The sequence below is a fragment of the Perca flavescens genome, chromosome 15 (assembly GCF_004354835.1).
Source record: "Perca flavescens isolate YP-PL-M2 chromosome 15, PFLA_1.0, whole genome shotgun sequence".
NCBI classification, from domain to species: Eukaryota; Metazoa; Chordata; class Actinopteri; order Perciformes; family Percidae; genus Perca; species Perca flavescens.
In genome coordinates, this window is record NC_041345.1 from 1729177 (window position 1) to 1754569 (window position 25393).

The 25393-nt window shown below is 41.1% G+C and overlaps 2 protein-coding genes across 5 annotated transcripts; one reads left to right on the forward strand and one right to left on the reverse strand.

Moving 5' to 3' along the window:
* Positions 1–186: 186 nt before the first annotated feature.
* On the reverse strand, positions 187–11846 carry pglyrp6 (peptidoglycan recognition protein 6). 4 transcript variants are annotated; one of them, XM_028599720.1, is made up of 6 exons: positions 11062–11846; positions 7621–8030; positions 5940–6297; positions 4245–4455; positions 1817–2111; positions 187–257 (listed from the first exon to the last, which is right to left on the reverse strand). In XM_028599720.1, exons 1-6 carry the CDS (start codon positions 11126–11128, stop codon positions 243–245), a joined length of 1356 nt encoding a protein of 451 aa, XP_028455521.1. In that variant the 5' UTR covers positions 11129–11846; the 3' UTR covers positions 187–242. The 4 variants fall into 4 exon arrangements, with proteins under 4 accessions (XP_028455521.1, XP_028455520.1, XP_028455523.1 ...); XM_028599719.1 differs by having other exon boundaries at positions 5928–6297; XM_028599722.1 differs by lacking the exon at positions 11062–11846 and adding an exon at positions 9232–9247 and having other exon boundaries at positions 5928–6297.
* Positions 11847–13108: 1262 nt separating this feature from the next.
* On the forward strand, positions 13109–23282 carry trappc5 (trafficking protein particle complex subunit 5). The gene is made up of 3 exons (XM_028599852.1): positions 13109–13238; positions 15663–15935; positions 22858–23282. The coding sequence occupies exons 2-3, from the start codon at positions 15666–15668 to the stop codon at positions 23152–23154; spliced, it is 567 nt and encodes a 188-aa protein (XP_028455653.1). The 5' UTR covers positions 13109–13238; positions 15663–15665; the 3' UTR covers positions 23155–23282.
* The last annotated feature ends 2111 nt before the right edge of the window (positions 23283–25393 follow it).

Genomic DNA, 25393 nt, shown 5'->3' on the forward strand with positions numbered 1-25393 from the left:
GATCTTTGCAGAAATCCCACTATCCTCATTTTCATTTTGTAAAATGTAATATTTTTGAATGAAAATGAGAATAACGAGATCAAACGTGATCGTTCCCTCCAGTATCTGCATTTTACAGGAATCACACAAGATTTCATGCAACACAGGAAACAGGGCAACAATCAGAACATATGAATGAGTCAAATATGGATTGTGTATCTGGTTTATTCAAGGCTCTCTTCCTCTTGTCAAGCAGGTCGTTTTCATTTCTTTACCTCCTAAAAAGAATTAAAAAAATAGGGGATTAAAATTAATTCAAATTGAACAAAAAAAAGTGAAACAGTGATGCAGTGGTGGAAGAAGTATTAGGATATTTTACAAAATAATACATCAGTGTAAAAGTAAAGTCAGTACAGTATAATCAGTAAAATAATAAAGGGTAGAATTATATTGGGTACCCAACGGTTCACAACAGACACACACACACAAGCACACACACACACACACACACACACACACACACACACACACACACACACACACACACACACACACACACACACACAGAGACACACAGCACACACACACATACACACACAGACAGACACACACACAGATTTCCTGATTGATATATAGATGTGTATACCTGATTGATAGATAGATGTGTATACCTGATTGATAGATAGATGTGTATACCTGATTGATTGATAGATGTGTATACCTGATTGATAGATAGATGTGTATACCTGATTGATTGATAGATAGATGTGTATACCTGATTGATAGATAGATGTGTATACCTGATTGATTGATAGATAGATGTGTATACCTGATTGATAGATAGATGTGTATACCTGATTGATAGATAGATGTGTATACCTGATTGATAGATAGATGTGTATACCTGATTGATAGATAGATGTGTATATGTGTATACCTGATTGATATATAGATGTGTATACCTGATTGATTGATAGATGTGTATACCTGATTGATATATAGATGTGTATACCTGATTGATAGATAGATGTGTATACCTGATTGATATATAGATGTGTATACCTGATTGATAGATAGATGTGTATACCTGATTGATAGATAGATGTGTATACCTGATTGATTGATAGATGTGTATACCTGATTGATTGATAGATAGATGTGTATACCTGATTGATATATAGATGTGTATACCTGATTGATTGATAGATAGATGTGTATACCTGATTGATAGATAGATGTGTATACCTGATTGATATATAGATGTGTATACCTGTTGTATATAGATGATTGATTGATATAGATAGATGTATACCTGATTGATATATAGATGTGTATACCTGATTGATATATAGATGTGTATACCTGATTGATAGATAGATGTGTATACCTGATTGATATATAGATGTGTATACCTGATTGATAGATAGATGTGTATACCTGATTGATAGATAGATGTGTATACCTGATTGATTGATAGATGTGTATACCTGATTGATAGATAGATGTGTATACCTGATTGATATATAGATGTGTATACCTGATTGATTGATAGATAGATGTGTATACCTGATTGATAGATAGATGTGTATACCTGATTGATTGATAGATAGATGTGTATACCTGATTGATATATAGATGTGTATACCTGATTGATATATAGATGTGTATACCTGATTGATTGATAGATAGATGTGTATACCTGATTGATTGATAGATAGATGTGTATACCTGATTGATAGATAGATGATGTGTATACCTGATTGATAGATAGATAGATGTGTATACCTGATTGATAGATAGATGTGTATACCTGATTGATAGATAGATGTGTACGTACCCCATAGTGTGCCCAACCTCTGATCTCGTTGTAGAGAGTGTCTCCGGGACAGGAAGTGTTCACCACCTGTCGGTGCCCATGCACGGTGAAGTTGGCCACCAGCCGGCCGCCGGCGACGGCGCAGGACGCCAGCTGATCTCTCACCAGCCCCATGGCATGCTGGGAGGGCAGCGTGGCGGAGTAGTCCCCGATGAAGGACACACCGTAGCCGATGGAGTTGTGTCCCAGCGTGTGGGCACCTCGCTGCAGCCAGCCTCGGCCCTCGTAGATGTTCCCGTCAGAGCCCGCCACGAAACTTCGGGAATACACAGACTCAGCTCATTTGTAGGCAGGGTTATTATAGTGAACTACCTCCACAGCGCTGCGGAGGAAGGTCTGTATAGTCCACACTAGAGTGCAGATCGGGCTGCATTTTTCTGTCCGAGCCCGACAGTTAAAATCTCATTTATTTCTCATACTAATGACACATAGCTGTATAGGCATTCAGACATGTCAACAGTAGAGCACATCACACACACACACACACACACACACACACACACACACACACACACACACACACACACACACACACACACACACAAACACAAGCACACACAAACACTGGCATGCACATACACACAAAAACACACAAACAAACACAAACACACACTGGCACGCACAAACACACACACACACACACACATAGACACACAGACACACACGCACACACACAAACACAAGCACACGCACACGCACACGCACACACAAACACACACACAGACACACACACACACAGACACACACACACACACACAAAAGTGCGTCTCACTATCTTTGTGGGGACCCGTCAGTAACCCTTACCCTAACCTTAACCCTAACCCTAACCTTAACCATCACAACTAAATGCCTAACCTTAACCCTTACCCTAACCTTAACCATCACAAATGAAAAATATTAAAATGGATCCACTTCTCTTTTTAACCCAAGTTTTACAGGATATTTTTAGAAATATTTCCTCCCACTGCTCTGGTCTCTCTCCCCATGTTTTATCTGGACCTCCTCTGTAGCGCATTATACCCAACCTTTCTTTTCCTTTCCTTGTTTTTTCCATCTTTTTCTATTTTAAATGACTTTTCATTGTTTTATGGTTAATAACTATTTCTTACAATACTTTTATTTAAATTTTTCTTTTTTTTTTTTTACTATTCTTTCCTTTTTAGGGGTTTTAATCTATTCCTACAGAGGAGGTCCTACCCAATTCCTTGATTTTATTTATATTAATAAATATTTTGAAGATGCCTTGTTTGTCCTTTTATAACTTTTATTCTGTCTTGTTTACATTTTAAGAATTTGATTGTTTTGTCTGTCACTAATATATAATTTTTATTCATTATTATTATTTATTATTATTTTAGTTTTATTATTACGATTTGAATTACTTGCCTCAAGATTTTAGCATAATTATACACATGCCATTGGTTTTATGCATTTTTTACTAACAGTTTGCTTTTATTTATATGATGTATTTTAAATTATTTATTGTGTGGCACTTTTTATTTATTTATGTTTTACTTCTTAAAGCACTTTTAACATAGCACTTATTATTAACCCTGAATGGTATATGTATGGATATTTTTAACCTCATGAGCAAGTAACGCAGACAGTATTTATTTTTTTAATTTAAATAACATGGTTTTAAGATTATAATAGTTATATTTTATATTGGGACACCAGGCTCCTTTTATATTTTTATAATTTTATTTATCACACAACTGTTTTTTTAATATTTATTTTTATATTTTTTGTTTTTAAAAATCTTCTGGGAGAGACACCGGAGTTGTTGTGGAGTTGACCTTTTATTTAAAGTTTAAATTCCCGCTGTCCTGCGTTTCCAGTGGTTCTTTTAACCTCCTTTTAATATCCAAACCCCCCGCCCCCCCTTTTTTTAACAGCCCTGTCATTTTTATTTAACCGAACCTGGTTTTTTAAGGAGTTCTTTAAAGTGTTTTTATTCACACCAGTGGTCCCCTTGTGCCCGTGCCCCTCGCAGTACCCATTCTGGGTGTTGCGTTTTAACCCAAACTTAACCATCACAACTAAATGCCTAACCTTAACCCTAACCCTAACCTTAACCATAACCTAATTCTATCCCTAATCCTAAAACTAAGTCTTAACCCTCAAACAGACTTTTAAAGTTGCGGGGTCCAGCATTTTGGACCCACAAAGCAGTCCGGATTGTCCCCACAAGTATACTGTATTCCCGGTGTTTGGACCCCACGAATGTAGTTAAACAAGAACACACACAGACACACATAAACAAAAGCACACACAAATGTCAACACAGGCGCACACCTACATAATCAGCTGTTTTAAATTTAAAATGTCCAATGCCATATCGCGCTGATGTGACCGAGCCCGACCCGAACCCCAACATAATCTCTCGTACCTGTATCCGATGTCGTCCCAGCCTCTGTCCTCCTGGTGGAAGCGCTGCATGGAGCGCATGTCTGCCGAGCACTGCTGGAAGGTGAGACAGGGCTGGCTCGGTGTGTGGGTGTGGTGGATGTACATGAAGGAGAGAGGGAGGGACAGGTTGGTGGGGGTCCCTCTGTACGGCTCTGCACCCCACATACAGCGAGGGATGATGGGGGGGCAATCTGAAACAGATTCATGATGTTTAGTCTTGCTAATGCCAGACGCTGCAGAGGAAGGTCTGGCTAGTCCACACAGCATTCATGCATGGAAGAAGAACATGCTCTGGTTTATTGGCATTTCTTTAAACCAATCACAATCGTCGTAAGGGCGGACGGAGCCACGGTGCCTCTGCTAAATAGTCTCAGGAAGGAACTGGTTTTGGTGGAACATGTGGACCTTCAGAAGTAGTTTTAGTCGTGCAACAGAAAACTCAGATTGGACAGATAGTCCGAGATGAATATGATTGGTTTAAAGAAATGCAAACAATCCCAGAGCGTTTTTTTTTCTCTTATCCCAGAATGCATCTGTGGTGTAGTCAGACATTCCTCCACAGCACTATATATTTTGCGTGGAAATCTGCAATTTATGCGGCGAAAGTGAAAATAAATATGCAGAGTTAGGTTGATTATGCGTTGAATTTTTCTGGAGGGACTGGATAATAATCAAGACAATAGACCTTCTTCACAGCAGACATGTTGACATGTCAAAGTAGGAAAAGCACATGTGTGTTCAAACCCATTAATGATGGCTACATTCCACTTAGGAGAGACCCTGGTATTAAACCATTAATGATGGCTGCATTCCACTTAGGAGAGACCCTGGTATTAAACCATTAATGATGGCTGCATTCCACTTAGGAGAGACCCTGGTATTAAACCATTACTGATGGCTGCATTCCACTTAGGAGAGACCCTGGTATTAAACCATTACTGATGGCTGCATTCCACTTAGGAGAGACCCTGGTATTAAACCATTACTGATGGCTGCATTCCACTTAGGAGAGACCCTGGTATTAAACCATTACTGATGGCTGCATTCCACTTAGGAGAGACCCTGGTATTAAACCATTAATGATGGCTGCATTCCACTTAGGAGAGACCCTGGTATTAAACCATTACTGATGGCTGCATTCCACTTAGGAGAGACCCTGGTATTAAACCATTACTGATGGCTGTATTCCACTTAGGAGAGACCCTGGTATTAAACCATTACTGATGGCTGTATTCCACTTAGGAGAGGTCCTGGTATTAAACCATTACTGATGGCTGCATTCCACTTAGGAGAGGTCCTGGTATTAAACCATTGCTGATGGCTGCATTCCACTTAGGAGAGGTCCTGGTATTAAACCATTACTGATGGCTGCATTCCACTTAGGAGAGGTCCTGGTATTAAACCATTGCTGATGGCTGCATTCCACTTAGGAGAGGTCCTGGTATTAAACCATTGCTGATGGCTGCATTCCACTTAGGAGAGGTCCTGGTATTGTTCATGCTGACTCACTGAAATATCTTACTGGGACACTTGATGGAACTGAGCCATCGTTAAGGTTATCAGTCTCAGCTGTGCTTTTCCTACTATGACAAGTCAACATGTCTGCTGTGAAAAAGGACCATTGAATTCTTTCCCATCCCGTGTGGTTGGGTGTCGTGCTCACCCATGTACGTACGGACGAACTCTTTGATTCTCTCTTTCACCACACGCGTCAGCTGTTTCTTCTTCTTCGCGTCCATTGTCGGGCGTCCCTTCAGTCTCCGATGCAGCTCCACCAATCTCACCAGCTGTCTCTCCAGCATTTGAGGAACTAGAAGTGCTTTAAAGTTCTCCCTGCGGCGCCTGCTGATGATTTTCGGGGCTCCGTCCAGTCCTTCGCTCCCCAGCTGGCGGCTGTAGTACTCGGTCAGCAGCCCGCTGAGCTTCGTGGCTCGTCTGGATTTGGCGGAGACCTCCACGCCGAGAAGAACTCCATCCATGCCGCCGTTGACCTGAGCTGCGGTGAGAAGAGGCAGGCTGTCCGGGAGGTAGGGCTGTGCAATTAACCGAAACATAATCGTGATTATGATTTTCAACTCCCAATGATCACAAAAACAGGAATAATCGAGAAAAAACATTATTTAGCTCATTACGTTTTGCAAGTAAACTCTTAATTTATCTCGTGTTCTGATTTAAAAATAAAGTTTAAATAGGAAAAGTATTAAAGGAAAATTTCACAGATGTATGTGCTTTTTTTTTTTAACTGTTGATTTAACTTTTTCCACACTGTTTTTTTAAGTTCAATAATTACAACATCTTCCCAGAAGTCCACGAGTAATCGTGGTAAATTATCGTGATTTCAATATTGACCAAACTAATCGTGATTAGGGCTGTCCTGGACTAAAGAAATTCTTAGTCGACTAACACTTATATGATTTTGTCGACTAATCGATTAATTGATTGAATTGACAGAGCTGTGCGCTTTGACTAGAAAAGCACAATATAAATGTAGTTAATTAACCATCTGTAAAACTGAGTTTCTCCACAATTAATCCTGCAAAAGCACCACTTTAAATCTTGTGTTTACCATGAATGTGCTCAGAAGTTTCCTAAAATAAATAATTAAGCATGAATAAGCATAAAAAATGACTAATGGACTAAAGAAATCTTAGTCGACTGAGACCAAAACGACCGATTAGTCGACTAATCGTGATTATATTTTTTTTCCTTTTTACTGTTGATTTATTTAACTATTTCCACTGTTTTTATTTTATTAAGTTCAATAATTGCAACATCTTCCCAGAAGTCAACGAGTAATCGTGGTAAATTATCGTGATTTCAATATTGACCGAACTAATCGTGATTATATTTTTTTCCTTTTTACTGTTGATTTATTTAACTTTTTCCACTGTTTTTTCTTTTTTAAGTTCAATAATTGCAACATCTTCCCAGAAGTCAACGAGTAATCGTGGTAAATTATGGTGATTTCAATATTGACCGAAATAATCGTGATTATATATTTTTTTTCCATAATCGAGCAGCCCTACCAGGAGGGTGAAAACCCAACAACATTTCAACTTTCTGCTCAGATATATTATGGGACTTTTTTGCAAGAAAATGTGGGGATTATGAAATCATACAAGCCCCGCATATTTTGCTGAATTATGCGATCGCATAATCATGTTTTTCTGGAGGGACTGGATAATAATAAAGACAATAGACCTTTTTCACAGCAGACATGTTGACATGTCAAAGTAGGAAAAGCACAGGTGATCTTTCCAGAAGTCAACGAGTAATCGTGGTAAATTATCATGATTTCAATATTGACTGAAATAATCGTGATTATATATTTTTTTTCCAGAATCTTGCAGCCCTACCAGAAGGGTGAAGACCCGTGGAGCAGTGATGCTGTCCCAGCAGCCGTCCGGTCCCAGACGGTGGGTGACGGCAGCGCTTTCCAGATCTTTGCCGAGAGTGAGCTGGTACAGGCTGCCGGTACGCACGCGCCCGGTAGCCTTGCCGCGCAAGCCCGCCTCGATGCCCAGAAGCACCGGCGCCAGGGCCACAGTGGTGCCGTCCGAAGTTAGAACCACGCCTTCCTCTTCCGAACTTTCGGTCACTCTGTGAGCCACAGCCTCGCTGATGTAAGCAGAGAGGCTCGCCTTCGTGTCGAGGCCGGCCGACTGGCGCAGCGTTCTTAACACGGCGATCGGCTCTGACCCCGGTGACCCCTCCTCCACCTGCTTCACCGCCTCGATGAAGTCATCCATGTGTCGGGAAAATAAAGCTGCAGACGAGAACACACAAACACATAAATGTCCTCTCTTCACCCCTACACAACTTTAAAGTGCCCATATTATGAAAAAAAAAAAATCACTTTTTTCTGGTGATTTGGGGTGTTATTTTGTGTCTCTGGTGCTTCCACACACATACAGACTTGTAAAAAAAACCCATCCATAGTGTTCTGAGTGAGATCTGGTTTCTGAATGTGTCCTGCCTTCAGTTTCATGGTGAGCTGGTCAACATCTGCACGGCTTTTTACGTCACTAGCCGAAACGAGCTCGCTAACCGTTAGCATGCTAGCTCGTTCTCAATGGCAAAACACTGCTACAACACTCACTAGTTCACCCTAATCTCCAAAAGAACTACTTCCATGTCCCTGTTCTGCAGGTATTCCACGCTAAATTGGAAGCGCACCCTCATTTAGAAGAAGTCTTCCAGTTAATCCTGCCTTGTACTGACTGAAGTTAGAGAAACAGCTAGCTAGCTCATGTAGTCCTTACCTAGCTACTGAGCATGTAGTCCTTACCTAGCTACTGAGTATGTAGTCTTACCTAGCTACTGAGCATGTAGTCCTTACCTAGCTACTGAGCATGTAGTCCTTACCTAGCTACTGAGCATGTAGTCCTTACCTAGCTACTGAGTATGTAGTCTTACCTAGCTACTGAGCATGTAGTCCTTACCTAGCTACTGAGTATGTAGTCTTACCTAGCTACTGAGCATGTAGTCCTTACCTAGCTACTGAGCATGTAGTCCTTACCTAGCTACTGAGCATGTAGTCTTACCTAGCTACTGAGCATGTAGTCCTTACCTAGCTACTGAGTATGTAGTCTTACCTAGCTACTGAGCATGTAGTCTTACCTAGCTACTGAGCATGTAGTCCTTACCTAGCTACTGAACATGTAGTCCTTACCTAGCTACTGAGCATGTAGTCCTTACCTAGCTACTGAGCTACTGTGTAGTCTTACCTAGCTACTGAGCATGTAGTCCTTACCTAGCTACTGAGCATGTATGCTACTGTGTAGTCCTTACCTAGCTACTGAGCATGTAGTCTTACCTAGCTACTGAGCATGTAGTCTTACCTAGCTACTGAGCATGTAGTCCTTACCTAGCTACTGAGCATGTAGTCTTACCTAGCCACTGAGCATGTAGTCTTACCTAGCTACTGAGTATGTAGTCTTACCTAGCTACTGAGTATGTAGTCTTACCTAGCTACTGAGCATGTGCAACTCCCAACAAAGATGTTAAAGAAGTTGAGATATCTCACTCTGTAGCTAAAACAGAGACCTGAACACAGGGTGAAAAGAGGAGCTGCAGCAATGTGCAGTACAACAAAAATATGGTGTTTTTTGAAAATTAAACCATGTAAACCTATTCTGGTACAACCTTAATATACAATAATGAACCTGAAAATGAGAATAATATGGACAATTTAAACTCGTGGTTCTAATCCTGTTTTTTCAGTTTTAATACTGGGGGCTATACTTTTTTGTAAATATATACATTGTGCCTCTAATGCCGATGCTTTTCAAGAGGTTCCACTGTCGCTATAGTCTCGCATTGACAGACCTTCCTCCACAGCACTGCAAGGAAGGTCTGGCAGATTTAAACATGTCGGGAACTAATGTTTAGGCTTGCTTACACGTAAATCATTGCAGTTTATCAGCCGTGGAGAGTAACTCTGTAGTGGAATGGCTTGGGGACCAAAAACGCTTGTCTTTTACTGTGACCATTTACTGTTCAATATGTTTCTGTCATGAACGGTAATAATTATTACAGATGCAGTTTTACAAACAAGAAAGTGAGCAACTTAGCTTGACGGACATGATGCATACATAGACAGGATTTGTTGCATCAACAACATGCATAACAGTTACATCTCAGTAAGCTAGCAAGAGTACACAAGGTACACAACAGACAACTTCCGGGTAGGCTACTTCAAAATAAAAGCACTTCCTGTGACGATTCGCAGTAAAACTAAATTACTGTTGAACAAATAAGGTTGTGTACCTTTTCACTTATCAGCTGTATATCAAGTACTGTAAATAATGTAAATAGTGAGTTTTAATCACACTATAATTGACAATTTCCTTTAGACTGTTTTAAACTAAACAACATGAATTTCTTGTTCAAAGTGCTTTAAACAAACATTTTACAACAATGCTGTACTTCAATACAACTGTATGGTACTTTTAATTGAGTATTTTCATTTTCTCCTACTTGCCTATTGTACGTTTTACTTATCTATTTTTTATAGCTTTAGTCACTTTGCATATTCATATTAATTATACAAAATATTATGAATAATCTGTGATGTATTAAAGTGGATCCAGTGGTGAAATTCACAAGCTAGCTGCCAAGTCAAACTTCCACTTATATTTTGGTGAAAGTAACTCAAAAGTAATGCAAAAGTAGTGTAACGCATTACAATGCAGAGACAGTAATATTGTAATATAACTAATTACTCTCAAATGACAGTAACTAGTAATCTATAATGTATTACATTTTGGAAGTAACTTGCCCAACATTGGTCAAGAACCATAAATGTACTGAAGTCAATACAGTTGCTGTCACTCCAAAAAAAAGCTGAACACATTTACTGGAAATACATTCAATGCAGTGGTGTAGTCTATGTGATACGCAGGTATACGCAGTATAGCCACTAAGAAAGCTCCAGGATTTCCATATGCCCACTTAAAAATGCCCAATGACACGCAACAACATACTTTGCATTATAATTTTGATATATTTTGAATTGACATCTGTGTTTTTCTTCTTCACATAGGCTAAATAAAGCTATCTCCACCTTAAAATGGTGCATAAAAGTGTGTCAGAGTGCAAGAAATTAAGTTGTTGATGCTGAAAACTCAGAACACCCAGACCCCCAATTATGAAAAGCCCCAAAAGGCCCATTCTGGCCCATATATTAGGTCCATACATATACAGTACACAGTATACCCACTACAATACATTAGACTACACCACTGATTCAATGCATCTAGCAAAACTGGTAAAGACAAAAAAACAAATGTCATTACCTTCTGCATACGTGCCGACCAACACCATAACCAGAGCCAGCGTACGTTTCCAGCCTCCTCTTTCCATCCTGAGCCGTGAAAACCTTCAGCTCCAAACTCTCCAAATGTGTGCTACCGTGTGGTTGCTTCTCCCTGATTTATACCAGTTCACATGCAGAGTAAGTGGGTGGTTATGCAACACTTGTAGACACACTGTAGATACGCTTGCGTTCAATTTGTCGTTGGCGTGGCCCGGCTGAGCAATGTGGGAAACTGCCACCTGCGTTGTGTGGTCAGTTTGTTTGTGGCTTGTCCTCACCGGACACAGGGCATTTTCGAGAAATTCACAACTTCTGTAATGAATCTCAGTCAGCTTGTTGTCCTAAATGTGGCAGGTGCTTGGGAAATGCACCTCCTGGGAGTTAAAGTAAGCCAAATTATTACATGCCTGTACAAATCACTGGCAGTCCTCTCTGAGGCAACGCATGCATGTTCTCATTGATATTCAGAAAACTGAGGAAGTTCCCGAAGCGTGAATCACGTGTGTTTTCTGGGTAGCAGTGACAGAAATATATGTGCACTCAGATTTTTTTAAGAGGTGCACAATCAGCTGAGAGCAAAGAGACACAGATACGTGCTTACAGCAGTGATCTGATGACAAGAACAGGCAGAACAGGAAATGAATGTAGTCTATACGGGTGAAGTGGAAAATACATTGCAGAAGGTGTGGGATGCAAATAACAACTTGCATCTCTAACAACCACTAACTGTCATGGTCAGCTCTATGTCCACAGTGGGGAGGAAGGTCTGGCTACACCACAAATGCATTCTGGGATAAGAGAAACAAACACTCTGGGTTGTTTGCATTTCTTTAAACCAATCACAGTCGTCTTGGTTGGCGCTAAGCTCCGGACGCAGGGACGGTGGCTCTGCTATACAGTCTCGGGAAGGAACTTGTTTTGGTGGCACATTTTGTGGTGGCAAATTTTATTTTAACCGTTAATGATTAATGATTTTCACCATTTGTTTAAAGATTGTTTTAAACCTCCACTAAATCCTGTTCCTTCCTCTTTGACTCTTAAAGACCAGAGAGGGACAGCTGCAGCCATGAACCCTAACCCTAGTAGTTTTATTTTTAAGAAACTCCAATTTCTCATTTGTTTAACTTTTAGCAGACAAAGTGAAGAAGGCCATAAACGGTGTCTCTTTCTGCCTCCTGAGATAAACTGTTGTTTAGGCTAATGTTAGGAACAGAGAGCAGAGGGGAAGGTGAGACAATGGTTTGACTGTTAATGATGTCCTCTCTTCAACTATGGCCATGCTAAGAGATACATTTAGAGGGGTGGCTTAACGGAGTTTCTTCACTATATGATGTTTGGATGTTTAGACTTTAGGTTAGAAAGACATTTTCAGTTGTGCTGCGTGTACCTTTGAAACTGTTTCTCCATTTGCAAATATAAATAAATACTCAAAGACCAAACTTTGGTTTAATTCTCAAACAGTCGTTTTTTCGTTTTTTGATTTTATCATGAATATCACTAAACCCTGTTGCTTCAAGAAAAACTTCCACCAAAATTTGCACCCAGCAAAAGAAAACACCACATACAATATTACATGAAGTTAACTGTTGACACGATACAGTAACGAGCTGATACATGGTTAAACCTCATTGGCTCTTACCAGTGTATCTCCGTGTGTACTTGGTCCACAGCAATCCAATCAATCAGTCCCAAAACCTCCCAAATTACCTAAACATATTCTTTATAAATCTTAACAATCAATAAAGCATTCACAAAATATAATTATATATATATATATATATATATATTATTCATTTATATATATATATATATATTATTCATTTATATATATATTTATTTAAATTATATATATTGATCTGTAAATCAGATTATTTTGCAGACAATTTAGAAACAAGTGTGCTCTGAGGCTTTCTTGGTTATCAAATCAGGTTTAGGCATGAGGAGTGAGATTGGCCAATCAGAGGCAGAGTAAGGCAGAGTAGGGCGGGACATGCCTTCGTCATCCTATGAAACGCAAGTTCGCCTCCGGTACAGCAGGTGGCGCATTGTCCCTGAACGTTGGTTTGTAGTCCGTCAATAAAAACTACAGAAGAGGAGACGTTAAGGAGTAACGACAAGAATAACAAGTGGACAGTCGCTCATATATTCTCTAACAAGGTTCGTTTATCTACAAAGAAATAAGTAACGTTATATACAAGTGTGTTTTTAAAACGTGTGTGTTTCCACTGCTGGAAGCGCTCGCGCGCGCTTATCGCAACAGGAAGTACCAGCTATGATGTTTTACTAGCTAGCTAGCTAACAGCTAACGGCTAGCGGTGATCAGCTGTTTGTTGCGATTGAAAGGTTTAAACTGGGCATCAGGAGAAGGAGAAGCTCGCTTTAACTTTAACTTTAGTTTAGTAGACCTCGTGCATTGTTAAAGTCAGAGGAAGAAACCTGTATGAGCTTATACAGTCAGTGTAATTTGTATAAATGCGAAAATCTACATTCTTGTATTCTCCCATACATGCATTAGACACTCATTCCTACTTTCAGAAGCATCCATGCTTTTAGTCATGAATGAGCATTAATTTATCCATTCATAAATATCCATACATTCAGTTATAAATATGCATTAATTCATCCATCCATTCATAGGGAGAACAGTCGGTAAGACAGTGAGCTTTTGTACACCCCCTGATTAATGTTTGCACAAAACTATACAGCCTTTTCCTTTTCTCAAACCGTTATATTGTACATATTTTTTAGCGTCTTTTTACGTATTTTATTGTAATATTTCATAGGGTTAGACACTAAAGATAAACAAACCATAAATAAATATATGTAAAGCGAATAAATAGTTGAATGGTAAATGTATGTTTGTATTTACTACTATACAGTCCCATTCTGTTAAACAATAGTGGGGCTTTTGCATAATTAGGTTTTTACGGATCTGTTGATTGAATCAACTAATCGATTGGGGAGTTGTGGAATTACATGTCATTTAGCTGACACTTTTATCCAAAGCGACTTACAATTGCTATATATGTCAGAGGCTGCACATCTCTGGAGCAACTAGGGGTTAAGTGCCTTGTTCAGGGACACATTGGTTGATGTATCGCAATGGGAATTGAACCCAGATCTCCCACACCAAAGGCACATGTCCTATCCACTGCGCCATCACCACCAATTGTACGAGTCTTAGTCGACTAAGGCCGGCTTCACAATGGCTGTGCCATGTCTATATGTCATTTAGACACAAATGCATATTAATAAATGACACGTTGATGTTTCAAAGTCTCAAGGTTTTGACATAAATGCAGATGTATAAATGTAATTTAAAAACCTTATTTATTTTGAAATATTGCACCTGTCAATCCAGAACAAAATATTCTGGAGCCTATTCTGCCGTCAATACTGCCGACGTTGTCTTTGCTGTAATCAGATCAGTAGAGATTTATGTTTATGGGAAACATCCATGTGTCCAGACAAGGCTAGCAGCAGCAGTCAGACCCCTTTCTGGTGGGTAAAGACATAGAAAGCACCACGCAGCCAGTGTGAAGCAAGCCTAAGAATTTCTTTTAAACAAGGACAGCCCTACTGGAGATCCATTTTTAAATTCCATCAAAATAGACCTTTTTCACAGCAGACATGTTGACATGTCATAGTAGAGAAAGCACAGGTGTATTAAAACCCATTACTGATGGCTGCATTCCACTTAGGAGAGACCCTGGTATTAAACCATTACTGATGGCTGCATTCCACTTATGAGAGACCCTGGTATTAAACCATTACTGATGGCTGCATTCCACTTAGGAGAGGTCCTGGTATTAAACCATTAATGATGGCTACATTCCACTTAGGAGAGACCCTGGTATTAAACCATTACTGATGGCTGCATTCCACTTAGGAGAGGTCCTGGTATTAAACCATTACTGATGGCTGCATTCCACTTAGGAGAGGTCCTGGTATTAAACCATTACTGATGGCTGCATTCCACTTAGGAGGGTCCTGGTATTAAACCATTAATGATGGCTACATTCCACTTAGGAGAGACCCTGGTATTAAACCATTAATGATGGCTGCATTCCACTTAGGAGAGACCCTGGTATTAAACCATTAATGATGGCTGCATTCCACTTAGGAGAGACCCTGGTATTAAACCATTAATGATGGCTGCATTCCACTTAGGAGAGGTCCTGGTATTAAACCATTAATGATGGCTGCATTCCACCCTGGTATTAAACCATTAATGATGGCTGACCCTGGTATTAAACCATTAATGATGGCTGCATTCCACTTAGGAGAGACCCTGGTATTAAACCATTAATGATGGCTGCATTCCACTTTACTGATGGATTCCACTTAGAGGTCCTGGTATTGTTCATGCTGACTCACTGAAATATCTTACTGGGACACTTGATGGAACTGAGCCATCGTTAAGGTTATCAGTCTCAGCTGTGCTTTTCCTACTATGACAAGTCAACATGTCTGCTGTGATAAAGGGTCCATACTCGACAGAAAGCTTCCCAACTAGACTACCTAGTTATCAGAAGTTAGAAGTTACTAACCAGTGCTGCGGACTGTTTACTCCTCCGACAGAAAATGGACACGCGCTTCACTCGAGGGAAATCCAACATCTTGGAGCGCCCGCTGACCCGACCCAAGACCGAGGTCAGCGTGAGCGCCTTCGCCCTCCTGTTCTCCGAGATGGTCCAGTACTGTCAGAGTCGCGTGTACTCGGTGTCGGAGCTGCAGACCCGCCTGGCGGACATGGGCCAGAGCGTGGGCGCCAGCATGCTGGACGTGCTAGTGCTGAGGGAGAAGAATGGCAAGAGGGAGACCAAAGTGCTCAACATGCTGCTCTTCATCAAGGTAAGCAAGTGTTAAACACCGCTGATGGTGTTTTCTCTCCACAGCGCTGCAGAGGAAGGTCTGGCTACACCACCGATGCATTCTGGGATGGGAGAAAAAAAAGCTCTGGGTTGTTAGTAGGGCTGTCCTCGACTAAAGAACTTCTTAGTCGACTAAAACTTACAGTATTTCGACGACTAATCGATTAAGTTGATTTAATCGACAGAGCTGTGAGGTTTAAGACTAGAAAAGCACAATATAAATGTAGTTAATTAACCATCTGTAAAACTGAGTTTCTCCACAATTAATCCTGCAAAAGCACCACTTTAAATCTTGTGTTTACCATAAATGTGCTCAGAAGTTTCTTGGAAATTAGTAATTAAGCATAAAAAAATGACTAATCGACTAAAGAAATCTTAGTCGACTAAGACCAAAACGACTGATTAGTCGACTAATCGACTAAGAGGTGGCAGCCCTAGTTGTTTGCATTTCTTTAAACCTTTAAATCTTGGGCCAGCGACGGTGGTTCTGCTAAATAGTCTCAGGAAGGAACTGGTTCTGGTGGAACATTTGCACCCTGCAAAAGAAAAACTCCACATGCAATATTACATGAAGTTAACTGTTGACACAATACAGTAGATTATATAATGTGCATCGACTAAAAATCAGTGTAAAATATCCTTTGCATAATAATTTGGAACACAGTGTAGTATGAGAAATTAGATTTTAACTGTGTCGGATACGGGCTGGGCTCGGACAGAAAAATGTGGCCCGATCCGCACTCTATTGGTGCGTTCTTTTTGTCCACCGAAGTCGATCTACGAGTTGTTTTCCGGAGTTACGAACCGGAAGTTGCAAAAAGCGCGCCCCTTTTCCTGGTTTTAAAGGCTGCATTACAGTGAAGTGAATGTGAATGTACTTTTCTGAACTTCCCAGACTGTTCCAGCTGTTCTATTATTAATGATTATTTATCTAAAATCTAAGTGTGAAGACATTTTGCGAGAGCACCAACTGTCAACTCTAGAATATATCGCCGCAATATCGATCGAGGTATTTGGTCAAGAATATCGTGATATCTGATTTTCTCTATATCGCTCAGCCCTATATTAGAAAATATGGGACGTAGAAATAAGCGCTGAAAATGTGTAGAAGAAAAATTTAACAATTTAAAACGTTGGAAAAAAACTAAAATAAACGGAAAAAAAGGCGTCAAAAACATCAAAGGTTGACGGGAAGACAACACAAGGGTTAATCAGATTTTATGTTTACATTTTATTGTTATTTGAACAGCTGAGCATTGAACCAGGTGAAGAAACCTGTTTATTATTTATTCATTTGATTTTGCAACTGTTCACTGAAATAGCCGGTTTCTATGAAACTACATGTGACATGTCATATTTGGCTTTGACTTTGACTGAACATTTGCTCTCACTTTGCGGAAAAAATATTGGGATATATATCGTATATCGATATTAAGCCAAAATATATCGGGATATGACTTTCGGTACATAAACACAGTCTATAAAACAGGAGACCCATCTGATGTGAGCAACTACAGACCTATTAGCATTTTGCCAGTTGTTTCAAAAATTGCCGAGAAATGTGTTGTTGAACAAATGACCACTCATCTCAACACTAGTCCTTACACACTGCATCCAATGCAATTTGGCTTTAGAGTAAATTATTCCACTGAGACTGCAAATTGCTTCCTCCTGGAGAATATCAAACTTAAACTAGATAAAGGAGGTGTTGTCGGGGCTATATTCCTGGATTTTAAAAAGGCATTTGATACTGTGAATCATCAAATACAAATTTCTAGATTAGCAAATTTAAATTTTTCATCAAACGTGATAAACTGGATAAAGTCTTATCTTGCAGATAGGGTGGGTAAGAGTGGGTAATGAAACATCACCCTTTATGATTAATGAGATGGGTGTGCCCCAGGGTTCAATTTTAGGACCTCTTTTGTTTAGCCTATACGTAAATGACTTGCCATCAATTTGTATAGGGTGTGAAGCTCAGATGTATGCGGATGACACTATAATATACGTCCATGCAAAAACCAAAAAAGAAGCAATTCTTAAACTTAATTCAACAATGGAAAATGTCACTACATGGCTTGAAAATTCTCACCTGTGTTTAAATCTGTCGAAAACTGTTTGTGTGTTTTTTTCAAAGACACACTCCGTTTCAGATTGTGAGCACAAAGTTTGTGTCTGGTGAGAATATTCAAGTTGTCTCTCATGTTAAATATCTTGGTATCGTCCTTGATTCCAACTTGTCTTTCAAAAAACAAGTGAAAAAGTTATTGGAATAACTAGATACAATATGGCCAATTTTAGGTATATAAGAAGCTGCCTAACAACTTCAGCAGCAACATTATATCTGAATTCAATGATTATTCCTCATTTACTATATTTTATGACAAGCTGGACGCAAGCGAACGATACAACCCTTAAGCCTGTTCTTTCTCTGTATAAACAGGCCCTCAAAGTGCTAGACAGAAAACAAAATACTTATCATTATTGTAAAATTCTTAACAAATATGACATCCTTAGTTGGGAAAATCTAATTAAATATAATGACATCTGTCTAATGTTCAAGATCCTAAATAGTAAAGCTCCACCATCACTCAATTCTTTTATTAAACAAAAAAACTCTAAGAATAGAACCATTCGGTCTGTTCTGAGAGGGGACAGTGTAACCCCTTACAGGTCCAGTTCCTTTAGTCAATCGTGCTTTTCTGTTCGAGCTTCTAATAGGTGGAACACTCTACCAAATTAAATAAGAAACTGCACCACCTACCATAATTTTACACAAAGTCTCAAGACCTGGCTCTTGGATAGTCAGACTTGTGAACATTTTTAGTCGCTTAGTATTTCTTATATTAATGTTGTTAGTATTGCAAACCTTCTGCTAATATGATTAATGTTTCGATATTTTGCTAGGTATTAAACTTAGCTCGCTTTGCGTTGCTTGAATATGTATGAATAACAAATTTGTATTTTAAATATTTTTACCATCATATTAACCTGTCCTATATTAACACATCCCTTATGAGTGATGTAACTTATTTTATCTTTTTGTTATGGCTTGTTACTGTTTTGCATGGTTGAACGCTGTTAGAAGATGGCTTGTGGCCTATGTTGCTTGGCCGTGTTTCGATGCTTGTATAATATCTTGTACTGAATGTGAATGCTGTTTGATGTTTAGATATGCTGGTGCTTTGCTGCTTCTTGTGGCTCTGCTTGGCAAACAGGGATAGCTTCTCTGATGCTCTAGCTGTCTGTGTTGTGTCTTGTTGACTTCTGTCTGTATAATTTAACCTGTACTGATGTCTTGCTTCTTCGTTTTGCTCTGGTCTAAAATCATTCTGGCCAAAAGGACTGCAGTTGAAAATTAGCTGGCTGGCTAACACTGGCACATTTACAGAAATGTTGATTAATGTGTGTTGTCCTTTTTATAAATAAAGAATAAGAATAAAAGAATAAGAATATCGCCCAGCCCTACCCTGAGGTCGTATATATACGACTCGTCAAGTCGAGGCATGTCTCTACAGTCTTATTAGGAGTTAAACATAGTGCTGTATACTGCTACCTATAGACATGTCTCTACAGTCTTATTAGGAGTTAAACATAGTGCTGTATACTGCTACCTATAGACATGTCTCTACAGTCTTATTAGGAGTTAAACATAGTGCTGTATACTGCTACCTATAGACATGTCTCTACAGTCTTATTAGGAGTTAAACATAGTGCTGTATACTGCTACCTATAGACATGTCTCTACAGTCTTATTAGGAGTTAAACATAGTGCTGTATACTGCTACCTATAGACATGTCTCTACAGTCTTATTAGGAGTTAAACATAGTGCTGTATACTACTACCTATAGACATGTCTCTACAGTCTTATTAGGAGTTAAACATAGTGCTGTATACTGTTACCTATAGACATGTTGTGCAGTCTTATTAGGAGTTAAACATAGTGCTGTATACTACTACCTATAGACATGTCTCTACAGTCTTATTAGGAGTTAAATCTGCCTCCCTGATTAGTTATTAAGTAGCATCTGCTCCCTGTAGGTTATAGCATCTGCTCCCTGTAGGTTATAGCATCTGCTCCCTGTAGGTTATAGCATCTGCTCCCTGTAGGTTACAGCATCTGCTCCCTGTAGGTTACAGCATCTGCTCCCTGTAGGTTATAGCATCTGCTCCCTGTAGGTTATAGCATCTGCTCCCTGTAGGTTATAGCATCTGCCCCCTGTAGGTTATAGCATCTGCTCCGTGTAGGTTATAGCATCTGCTCCCTGTAGGTTATAGCATCTGCTCCCTGTAGGTTATAGCATCTGCTCCCTGTAGATTATAGCATCTGCTCCCTGTAGGTTATAGCATCTGCTCCGTGTAGGTTATAGCATCTGCTCCCTGTAGGTTATAGCATCTGCTCCCTGTAGGTTATAGCATCTGCTCCCTGTAGGTTATAGAATCTGCTCCCTGTAGGTTATAGCATCTGCTCCCTGTAGGTTATAGCATCTGCTCCGTGTAGGTTATAGCATCTGCTCCCTGTAGGTTATAGAATCTGCTCCCTGTAGGTTATAGAATCTGCTCCCTGTAGGTTATAGCATCTGCTCCCTGTAGGTTATAGCATCTGCTCCCTGTAGGTTATAGCATCTGCTCCCTGTAGGTTATAGCATCTGCTCCGTGTAGGTTATAGCATCTGCTCCCTGTAGGTTATAGCATCTGCTCCCTGTAGGTTACAGCATCTGCTCCCTGTAGGTTATAGCATCTGCTCCCTGTAGGTTATAGCATCTGCTCCCTGTAGGTTATAGCATCTGCTCCCTGTAGGTTATAGCATCTGCCCCCTATAGGTTATAGCATCTGCTCCGTGTAGGTTATAGCATCTGCTCCCTGTAGGTTACAGCATCTGCTCCCTGTAGGTTATAGCATCTGCTCCGTGTAGGTTATAGCATCTGCTCCGTGTAGGTTATAGCATCTGCTCCCTGTAGGTTATAGCATCTGCTCCCTGTAGGTTATAGCATGTGCTCCCTGTAGGTTATAGCATCTGCTCCGTGTAGGTTATAGCATCTGCTCCCTGTAGGTTATAGCATCTGCTCCGTGTAGGTTATAGCATCTGCTCCCTGTAGGTTATAGCATCTGATCCCTGTAGGTTATAGCATCTGCTCCCTGTAGGTTATAGCATCTGCTCCCTGCAGGTTACAGCATCTGCTCCCTGTAGGTTACAGCATCTGCTCCCTGTAGGTTATAGCATCTGCTCCCTGTAGGTTATAGCATCTGCTCCCTGTAGGTTATAGCATCTGCTCCCTGTAGGTTATAGCATCTGCCCCCTATAGGTTATAGCATCTGCTCCGTGTAGGTTATAGCATCTGCTCCCTGTAGGTTACAGCATCTGCTCCCTGTAGGTTATAGCATCTGCTCCGTGTAGGTTATAGCATCTGCTCCCTGTAGGTTATAGCATCTGCTCCCTGTAGGTTATAGCATCTGCTCCCTGTAGGTTATAGCATCTGCTCCCTGTAGGTTATAGCATCTGCTCCCTGTAGGTTATAGCATCTGCTCCCTGTAGGTTATAGCATCTGCTCCCTGTAGGTTATAGAATCTGCTCCCTGTAGGTTATAGCATCTGCTCCGTGTAGGTTATAGAATCTGCTCCCTGTAGGTTATAGCATCTGCTCCCTGTAGGTTATAGCATCTGCTCCCTGTAGGTTATAGCATGTGCTCCCTGTGCATCTGCTCCCTGTAGGTTATAGCATCTGCTCCCTGTAGGTTATAGCATCTGCTCCCCTGTAGGTTATAGCATCTGCTCCCTGTAGGTTATAGCATCTGCTCCCTGTAGGTTATAGCATCTGCTCCCTGTAGGTTATAGCATCTGCTCCCTGTAGGTTATAGCATCTGCTCCCTGTAGGTTATAGCATCTGCTCCCTGTAGGTTATAGCATCTGCTCCCTGTAGGTTATAGCATCTGCTCCCTGTAGGTTATAGCATCTGCTCCCTGTAGGTTACAGCATCTGCTCCCTGTAGGTTATAGCATCTGCTCCCTGTAGGTTATAGCATCTGCTCCCTGTAGGTTATAGCATCTGCTCCCCTGTAGGTTATAGCATCTGCCCCCCATCTGCTCCGGTTATAGCATCTGCTCCCTGTAGGTTATAGCATCTGCTCCCTGTAGGTTACAGCATCTGCTCCCCTGTTAGGTTATAGGTTATAGCATCTGCTCCCTGTAGGTTATAGCATCTGCTCCTGTAGGTTATAGCATCTGCTCCCTGTAGGTTATAGCATCTGCTCCCTGTAGGTTATAGCATCTGCTCCCTGTAGGTTATAGCATCTGCTCCGTTATAGCATCTGCTCCTGTAGTTATAGCATCTGCTCCCTGTAGGTTATAGCATCTGCTCCCTGTAGGTTATAGCATCTGCTCCCTGTAGGTTATAGCATCTGCTCCCTGTAGGTTATAGCATCTGCTCCCTGTAGGTTATAGCATCTGCTCCCTGTAGGTTATAGCATCTGCTCCCTGTAGGTTATAGCATCTGCTCCCTGTAGGTTATAGCATCTGCTCCCTGTAGGTTATAGCATCTGCTCCCTGTAGGTTATAGCATCTGCTCCCTGTAGGTTATAGCATCTGCTCCCTGTAGGTTATAGCATCTGCCCCTGTAGGTTATAGCATCTGCTCCCTGTAGGTTATAGCATCTGCTCCCTGTAGGTTATAGCATCTGCTCCCTGTAGGTTATAGCATCTGCTCCCTGTAGGTTATAGCATCTGCTCCTGTAGGTTATAGCATCTGCTCCCTGTAGGTTATAGCATCTGCTCCCTGTAGGTTATAGCATCTGCTCCCTGTAGGTTATAGCATCTGCTCCCTGTAGGTTATGCGTGCAACGTAGCCGGCCTGCAAGAGTTGAGTAACTTTCTACGTCTTTAACGTTTTTATTTCCCTTTTTTTAGGTTAACGTGTGGAAGTCTTTGTTTGGGAAGGAGGCAGACAAGCTGGAGCAGGCCAACGACGACGACAAGACCTACTACATCATAGAAAAGGAGCCGCTCATCAACGCCTACATCTCGGTGCCCAAGGAGAACAGCAGCTTGAACTGCGCCGCTTTCACCGGCGGCATCATGGAGGCCATCCTCACGCACAGCGGCTTCCCCGCCAAAGTCACCGCCCACTGGCACAAAGGCACCACGCTGATGATAAAGTTCAACGAGTCGGTCATCGCCCGGGACAAGGCTCTGGATGGCAGATAGGGGGGGGTTAATCATCACAGGGTGAAGAGAAATCACCCCGGGCCCGATCGTGTTTATTCGCTGACTGAATTTCTTCGTGGTAACTTCTGAGATGGTATGGATGGATGGATGGATGGATGGATGGATGGGATGGATGGATGGACGTAGGGGTGGGTGGATGGATGGTATGGATGGCATGGATGGATGGACGTAGGGGTGGGTGGATGGATGGTATGGATGGGATGGATGGATGGTAGGGATGAATGGATGGATGGATGGATGGATGGGATGGGATGGGATGGATGGATGATATGGATGGATGGATGGATGGATGGTAGGGATGAATGGATGGATGGTAGGGGTGGATGGGATGAATGGATGGTAGGGGTGGATGGATGGATGGATGGATGGATGGGATGGGATGGGATGGATGGATGATATGGATGGATGGATGGATGGATGGTAGGGATGAATGGATGGATGGTAGGGGTGGATGGATGGTATGGATGGATGGGATGAATGGATGGTAGGGGTGGATGGATGGATGGATGGATGGATGGATGGATGGGATGGATGTATGATATGGATGGATGGATGGATGGTAGGGGTGGATGGATGGATGGTATGGATGGATGGGATGAATGGATGGTAGGGGTGGATGGATGGTATGGATGGATGGATGGATGGATGGATGGTAGGGGTGGATGGATGGTAGGGGTGGATGGATGGATGGATGGTAGGGATGATGGGATAGATGGATGGTAGGGATGGATGGGATGGATGGTAGGGATGGATAGATGGATGGTAGGGATGGATGGATGGATGGATGGATGGGATAGATGGATGGGTGGATGGTAGGGGTGGATGGATGGATGGATGGATGGATGGATGGATGGGATAGATGGATGGTAGGGGTGGATGGATGGATTGATTGTAGGGGTGGATGGATGGATGGGTGGATGGGTGGATGGTAGGGGTGGATGGTAGGGGTGGATGTATGGATGGATGGTAGGGGTGGATGTATGGATGGATGGTAGGGGTGGATGGATGGGATAGATGGATGGTAGGGGTGGATGGATGGATTGATTGTAGGGGTGGATGGATGGATGGATGGTAGGGGTGGATGGATGGATGGATGGATGGATTGATTGTAGGGGTGGGTGGATGGATGGATGGATGGATGGATGGTAGGGGTGGGGGAAAAAATCTATACAGCATAGTATCGCGATATTTTTCGTGGCAATACGGTATCGATACACAGACGCCAAGTATCGATCTTTTATGATCCATGTGTTGGTCAGTCTGTCTGCTTGACTATCCCATTTTGCACCAATAAAACTGATGTGAGATGAACAAACAGAGAAATGTGTATTTTAGATAAAACAGATGTTGAAAAAATTGTCCTTTCGGGACATCATTTGAAATTGGGAAAACTCTGAAGTTGGAAAAAAGGTAATATATCGCAGAATATTGCAATATCTTTAAAATCACAATAATATCGTATCGTGACATAAGTATCGGGATGATATTGTATCGTGAGGCCTCTGGTGATTCCCACCCCTAATGGATGGATGGATGGATGGATGGTTCAGTCGTCCTGTTTTGTGGATCATCTCGCTGCTGTTTGACCTCGTTAATTGACCCACTATTGTTTACTTAAGATTAGAGATGCACAGATTACAACTTTCTAGGCCGATTCCAATTTCCGATTTTCTTTGAGTTAGGCCAGCCGATACCGATTTTAGCTGATTCCGATTTCATTGTTTCTAACCACTTTACAGCACACGCCAATATCTATTTTCTATCTTTTCTTTAATAGAACATGTTGTTGACCAGATAATGCATCACTATAAAATGGAACTATATAAATGACTCCTGGTGTGGGACATTCACACACATCTAAAGAGCAACGTTAGAACCATTTCCTTCTTTTCACATCTAATATCACACTAAAAGAAATGTGATTTTGGGGTTTTTGGTGTGGTCCCTCCACGCCCTACTGTCTCCATGCAGGAGTTGCATATTGTAAACTTGTTATCTTGTCCAAACAGCTGACATGTTGCAGGTTAACTCACTCTCACTCTCAAGCCCGACTCAACGGTTGTGGTTGGTGCCTCGGTTTTTGGGGACATTGGAAATGGTCTTGGTCGGACTGACTTGCAGAGAAAATCTCAAATTTGCCGGATGTTCGTCAGGGTTTACCCAGGCTAACAAAATATTGTATTTAACAGAAAGGAGGATCCAAACTCAAAAAATTTAA